The 7,818-nt window shown below is 38.9% G+C and overlaps 1 protein-coding gene across 1 annotated transcript; it reads right to left on the bottom strand.

Annotated features, from left to right (window-relative positions):
* Positions 1-1,484: 1,484 nt before the first annotated feature.
* LOC117623482 (receptor-like protein kinase FERONIA) lies at positions 1,485-4,091 on the bottom strand. Its single transcript, XM_034354477.1, has one exon. It carries the CDS (start codon positions 4,089-4,091, stop codon positions 1,485-1,487), a length of 2,607 nt encoding a protein of 868 aa, XP_034210368.1.
* Between the last annotated feature and the right edge of the window lie 3,727 nt (positions 4,092-7,818).

The following is a 7,818-nucleotide window of genomic DNA, read 5'->3' as shown; positions in this document are numbered from 1 at the left end:
GTTAGTTAATCCTTAGTTATATTACTTCCTGGTAGAAATGAACAGTAAAAACATATACTGTGGTTAATCATGATTGAAAAAAAATTTCTTCAAAATTTGCAAGTTCTTGTTCTAACAACCTTTTTTTTTTTTTTTTTTTTTTTTTTAAATCAGGATCAAATTCTAACTACCATTCTTAGGCTAGACGTAGTTATGAATTTGTAAGGGAGTCGGTCGTACGCGTGTTTGGATTCTTGCACAGGTCTCGAATCTAGAAAAGCTTTTTGTGTCAAGTGACTCAGCTCTCTCTATCCATGAATACCACAAATCATCCACAAACACATGACCAACATCCCCTAGAGAGTAGTTGACGAGGGTTGTAGACTGACCATACATAATTTGTGCAGAGATTAACTAGAGATGTGAAAGAAAAATAAACAAAACAAATAAAAATCTCCAACAATTGGGTTTCGATAGGGTAATTACCTTTCCTTTCCATGTAATTTGGCAAGTGTTAAAAACATTTGAAGTTTAGGATGCCAATTATTTTCTTAATTAAAATCGGGCTTGGTGTCACATCCCGGGATCAGCTCTGCCGTAACACGATATTGTCCACTTTGGGCCCCCTCTCTGCCCGCACGGTTTTGTTTCTAGGAGCTCACGAGCAACTTCCCAGTGGGTCACCCATCCTGGGATTGCTCTAGCCCCCAACTCGCTTAACTTCGGAGTTCCTACGACTCCGAAGCCAATGAACTCCCAAAAGGCCTCGTGCTAGATGAATGCGGGTGTGCACATATAAGGCACATCACCCCCTATCCATTGGTTGCTGTGGGATCTTACAATCCACCATCTTAAGGGCCCGACGTCCACGTCGACACACTCGCACCACACGGTAGAGTGGCTATGATACCAAATTGTCACATCCCAAGATGTGCTCCACCGTAGTACGATATTGTTCGCTTTGGGCCCCTCTCTCTGCTTGCACGGTTTTGTTTGTGGGAGCTCACGAGCAACTTCCCAGTGGGTCACCCATCCTGGGATTGCTCTAGCCCTCAACTCGCTTAACTTCGGAGTTCCTACGACTCCGAAGCCAGTGAGCTCCCAAAAGGCCTCGTGCTAGATGGATGCGGGTGTGCACATATAAGGCATATCACCCCCTCTCCGTTGGTTGCTGTGGGATCTCACACTTGGGATCTTGGAGTTGGAGGATGGATCTTCTTCTCCTTGCGGTTCTTCTAAGGCAGCCGTCGGGAATAGTTATTTGGCAGCGGAATGGCTGTCTCATCTGATATTTTCCATGATTTCAGCGAAATGGCACAAAAGGCTCCCAGAACGCAGCCAGGAAAAAAGATTTAGAGAAATTAAAAATAAAAAAAACACAGCAGGAATGAATTAAAAAATATTTCAAATAGCGTGAGTCACTGCACGTAATTTCTTAATTTGCATTCAATATTATTGGTTTCAAATACTGCTACATTTTTTGGGTAATTAAAAAATGTTGTCCATTATCTCCCATTTGGATCATTGATCTCAGAAAAGATCGTCTCAGATATACATTGAATGGATTCATTTGTAGCGCAACCTGGCTCAACACTTCTAATTTCTGCAGCACTGTCATTGTTGAAGGCAACCTCATTGCTCCTTTCAAAGCAGTTGCGATGGAGCTGAAATGCAAGCTCAAGTCCCCTCACAACATCATTCATTGACGGGCGTTCGATTCCACTGTCATTCAGGCAACTCATAGCGATCTCAATGAACTTATTCAGGGACTGTATTTCAATCTCACCCCTAATGCTTGGATCAATAATTTGATCAAGTTCCCCGTCGCGATGACAGCTCTTGGCCCATTCAGCCAAATTTATTTGCATCAGCTCCACATTATGCATCACAGCCGGCCTTGCACACAGTACCTCACACAACACTACACCAAATGAATACACGTCTGACTTCTCAGTTAGCCGTTGACGTTTGTAGTATTCGGGGTCTAAGTACCCGAAGCTGCCTTTCACCATCGTACTAATGTGGGTCTTGGACGTGTTGATTGTGCTCATTTTTGACAATCCGAAGTCTGAAATTTTGGCCACCCATTTCTCATTCAATAAAATGTTTGTGCTCTTCACGTCACGGTGGATGATGGTGCCCTTGGTGCCGCTGTGAAGGTAGTGCAACCCTATTGCAGCGCCGATACAAATTTGGAGACGCTGATCCCAAGAAAGAGGGGGGTTGTCAGTGTGGTAGAGATGGCTGGCGAGGGTCCCACGTGACATGTAATCGTACACCAATACCATCTCATTGCCGTCCTTACAATATCCGATGAGAGACACCAAATGGCGGTGGCGGAACTGAGAGAGCAGCTCGATTTCCGTCTTGAACTCGTGGGCGCCTTGTGATGACTCAGATTTTAGCCGTTTGATTGCAGCGAGAGTGGCCCCATCATCAATGCATCCTTTGTACACGTTACCAAATCCTCCAACTCCAATAATAAAACTGTCATCGAAGTTTCGAGTGGCGGCTTTGATCTCAGCCAGTGTAAAGTAACGACACAAATAAGACGGTCCATATGTTCTGTGGGTCGCCGGAAAAGAAAATGGATCCCATTTCATTCCCTGGTTGGAGCTCGAGTCCTTGTTTTTTCTTCCTCGCCTGAACACCAAGAAAAACCCGAGAACAGAGCCTAAAACAAGCACGCCGGAAACTAGACCACCAATGATAGCAATTAGAGAAGTTGAACTCTTATTCGAAAATTTACTGCTTTGCGGTGGAGCTATCACTCGTGGGGTTATTAGAAGAGGTGGGTCGGGATTGGGTCCGGCAAGATTCCCATTTGTGTCACTGAGTTTGAAGATCTCGAGCCCATTCAAGACTGCATCGTTGTAGTTGGTCATAAAATCTTTTGGGTTTGCTTGCAGTGCAATGGAGAGATGTACTTTCTTCTGCCTTTCTGAAGCTGCAGGGTATGTCACGAACACAACGTAGTCACGGTACACTGGTCTCCCATTTCCATCACCCCACATGATGATATCTGCTTCTTCTTCATCGAGAACGTTGGCTATGTAGATTAGAAAATTTCGGTCTCCGGGATTGGCAATGTCAGGTTCAAACTCACAAAAATGAAGCCTAACCAGGTAGAAAAACTTGGGATCGACAGGGAACTCCCAGGTGAGATTATAGCTCTTGTTTATGGTCTTGTTCATGCCCATAGACCGGCCAGTATGGTAAAGTTCTTCTGGAGCAGAGTACTCTGCTATTTCAGCAAACTTGAGTTCGATACTACTGTTTTCTGGTAAAACACTAGACTTAGAGCTTAAATCGTCTAAGTACTTGTTCTCTTCTCGCTCGCCTTCCCAGTTTCGGTACATACCAGTGTCCTGCTTGAAAAACAGTGATCTTCCACCGACGTTGAATCGGTACACCATCTCCAGCGCAGTGCCGTTGTCGATCCGAAATGTGATTCCGCTGCCTATATAATTAACTCCATCTGAATTTAGAGCAGAGGTGTAGTAAAGATTGTTGGGCATGGACACAATTTCAATTCCGTTGATAAAAGCATACGTATATTGGGTTGCGCTGCTTGGAGTGAAAACAATGTTCAAGCTCTCATATGACTCAACGTTGAGACAGAACTCTCTGTAAATTGTATCCAACCCAAAAGCATCAGCAGTGACTGAAGCATTGAAGTCTTCGAGAAGGGTGAAACCACCTGCTGTGACTGAGAAGAGAGCGTTGGATCGGTCGAAGTCAGGGCCATATGAAACTGGGTTGAAATACAAACGGACGAACTTTTGGCCGCTGGTGACTGGAAATTCGTACCAAAACTCATGGAGAGAAAGCCTCGCGGTGCTGTAAGGTAGTTGGTTTACAGGTGAGGAAGAAGGGGCTTGTCTGTATGTGGAGGAGCTGCCAGCTGGTTCGTCTTCATAGGGGGAGAACTCTGAGTTGATATCTCCAGTCCAAGTTCTGTTATCCTCTGTGTTGAGTTGGTGGCCGGAAAAGCCACATTGAACGGTGATATCGTCGACCGGAGTGTAGATAGGAGAAGTGTCACCGGCCACGTGTACGGTGATGATGTGCAGAAACACGGGAAGGAACAGAGGAGTGAGAATGGGTTTCATGGTAATGGACTTATGAAGACGTCTGCTTGGGTTTTTCATGATTGGAAGAGAAAGATGAGGGGGAGGGTGAGGTGACGGTGATTGAGAGGAGGGTCAACTCGGAAACAGGGGAAGTTACTGCTACTTATTATTGTAAGCATAAGGAGAGTAAGCTTTGCAAAACTTTGAAACTCCGGATCCAAAAAGGATGGAGAGCATAACAAGTACGCCAAGTTGGACACTGTCAAAGAAGCTAAAGTAGTTGGACAGTGGCAGCCAAGTAATTATACTGCTAATCACTTGTAAAGTCTTTCATTTATGCGAATAAAACACCAGAGTCATTGACTCATTATCATACATAATGACTGGTCTACTTTGTTGATACATTAATCTGGAAAAGCTTTTTGTGTCAAGTGACTCAGCTCTCTATCCATGAAGAATCCCTGGGGACTACGTAGTTGACGGGGGTAGTAGACTGACTATAGAGAATTTGTACAGAAATTAACTAGAGATATGAAAGAAAAATAAACTAGGCCCACAAACACTACAATCGATTGAAATAAAATTGATTGGGTAGAGGAATATCTTTGAGAGATATTATTGTGGAACTTGGTTGTGTGGGAATTCGTTTCAAACTAATATAACAAATAAAAATCCCCAACAATTGGGTTTCGATAGGGTAATTACCTTTGCTTTGCATGTAATTTGGGAAGTGTTAAAACTTTGAAGTTTAGGGATGCCAATGATTTTCCTAATAACAAATTTTGTTCTGTAATTTTACTTAATTTTCCAAGGTTTTTCATTTTCTCTAAACTGAAAGGTTTTTTATTTTTATTTTTCTTGTTTGTTGTTTGTAGGTAAAATTTGATTTATTTATTTTTCTTCCCATTTATTGGAATTGGTTGATGTACATGTACCTGAGGCATAGAAAAGGTTTATTTTTTAAAATGTGAACTTGCTGTTGTAGTGGAAAAGAAAGTTTGTATTAAAAACTTTACCTGTAGAATAGGTATACATGCCAGACGTTTATGTGTTCTAGTAATAGTTTATGTAACAAAATTATCAATTACATTTGCATTTAAATTTTGCAGGTTTTTTTCCACTTGCTTTTGCCATCTTTGATTCTGAAAATGAAGCCAGACATGGATTCTGCAAACTCTAGCCATGAGGATCCTGCAAACAACAATATATATTGACATAATTTTTAGGTTATTAGATTACTCAACTTTTAATGGTTGAGATTAAATCTGACATGACAAATAATTTTAATATTTTAAATAAATAATTATTAATTTTATTTTCTCTCTCATGAAAATAAAATAAAATAATTTTCTCTCTCTTCCTTTTTTTTCTTGGAAATGTAATCTCTTTACTTGGTGTTGGTAGTATCCTTTTTTACTTGTATATACCTCTCTTCTCTCTTTCCTGGGATCAGAAAAAAAACCTCCATCTTTTTTCCCTCTCTCTCTCTCTCTCTCTCTCTCTCTCTCTCTCTCTCCAATAACTGCAAACCAACCTTATGAATTCTCTCAATCAATTTCTCGACTTCCTCCAAGCATCCTGCCCTTCCCAAAAGATAAACCATCCAACCATATTGCTCAATTTGGGGGATAAGCCCAAAGCCCTCCATTCCTTTAAACCATCTTTTCCCTTCCTCTACCAGACCACAATGGTTACAAGCAGACAAAACACCAATAAAGGTTATATTGTTCGGCATAAAATTTTTGCACCGCATCTCTAAAAATATTTTATTTTCTCCGTTTGTAAAACCTGAAGTTCTTTAAGAAAACAAACCGAATAGTGAAGATTTCAATATAATCATAAATAACAAAACAAAACGTATTAGTTTTAAGAAAAATGAAAATGGAATAAAAATGGAGTAGAGAATTCATAGGGAGAGAGAGAGAGAGGTATATACCAAGTAAAAAAAGAATACTACCAAGAAAAGAGGTTACGTTTTCAAGAAAAAATGGAGAAGAGAGAAAATTATTTTATTTTATTTTTATGAGAGAGATAATAAAATTAATAATTGTTTATTTAAAACATTAAAACTATTTATCATGTCAGATTTAATCTCAACCATTAAAAATGGAGTAATCTAATGGCCCAAAAATTATGTCAAAATTTGTGTCAAAAATATAGTGCCACAAATTCGCTCCATATATATATATATATATATATATATATATATATAAAATATGTTGGGCTATTCTAACCTTCCTATTTAAGAGGTCTTCTAATTATCATAGGGTTTTCTTGGGCTCAACATTGATCATGGACTCAATTACTACCCGGGCCGTAGCCTTTGTGTATATATATTTTATGTCACAAAACAAAGCATGAAAAGATGAGGATTTAAGAGTTCTTTAAAGGATTTTCAGCCATTTTACCCATGAACTGTGACCTTTTTTTTTTTTCTTCCCATTTATTGGAATTGGTTGATGTACATGTACCTTAGGCATAGAAAAGGTTTATTTTTTAAGATGTTAACTTCTTGTTGTAGTGGAAAAGATAAGTTTGTATTACAAACTTTACCTGTAGAATAGGTATACATGCCAGACGTTTATGTGTTCCAGTAATGGTTTATATAAAATAATTATCAATTACATTTCCATTTAAATTTTGCAGGTTTTTTTCCACTTGCTTTGGCCATCTTTGATTCTGAAAATGAAGCCAGACATGGTTTCTGCAAACTCTAGCCATGAGGATCCTGCAAACAACTATATATATATATATAGTTCTAATTTCTTGGACTGTGAGTGATCACAGTCTGTTGGACCCTGTAGTCCAAAAGATCGGAACCCTATATATATATATATATATATATATATATATATATATAAAAGATGTTGGGTTATTCTAACCTACCTACTTAAGGGGTCTTCTAATCATCATAAGGTTTTCTTGGGCTCAATATTGATCATGGACTCAATTACTACTCGGGCGATAGCCTTTGTATATATATTCTATGTCACAAAACAAAGCATGAAAAGAAGAGGATTTAAGAGTCCTTTTAAAGGATTTTCAGCTATTGAATTGTGACCCTTGTAGAAATTAATCTCCTCAAATAAAAAGTTGGCCAATCTAATACTCAAATTAATTGAAATCGCCAATTTAATCCTTGTAGTTAATTTTTTAGAATTTCATATATTTTTTTTGTCCAAAAAGTCATATGGATGACACGTGACTTACTATTTAATTTTATTATTATTATTATAAAAAGCTAAAATAAATTTAAAATTATAAATAAATAAAAAAGACGAAGAAAAAAAAAAGGTGACTTTCTCTCTCTCTTCCCCTCTCCACCCTTCTCTTTCTCTCCTTTGGCACTCCAACGAGCTGCCGTCCATTTTAATTAATTCGAATGTTAAATTGATTGATTTTTTAATTCAGATGGATAAGTTCGATTGTGGTCCTAATCCAGGAGAGTGCACAGAAATTTACTATTCTTTAAATTACTCTTTCAATGTTAAGAGTGCCACAAAATAGTTTGACAGAAACATTGCCCGTAGAAGTAAAATGGCGACTGCCTTCACCACATATATCCTTCCCCAACACCTAACCTATATATCAGGTATACATCGCACCCTGTACCCACCGCACCAAGTTACATATACAGATACCCAAATTACAAGTACTACCACGCAAATACCAAACAATCTACAGTCCAGGTACTACCACGCAACCTGCAAAACATAATCACAAACTATTCTCAAAAGAACATTGGACATATTAGCATAAGGAACCA

This window comes from Prunus dulcis, chromosome 3, assembly GCF_902201215.1.
Source record: "Prunus dulcis chromosome 3, ALMONDv2, whole genome shotgun sequence".
Taxonomy (NCBI): Eukaryota; Viridiplantae; Streptophyta; class Magnoliopsida; order Rosales; family Rosaceae; genus Prunus; species Prunus dulcis.
This window is presented reverse-complemented; position numbering and strand designations above follow the sequence as displayed.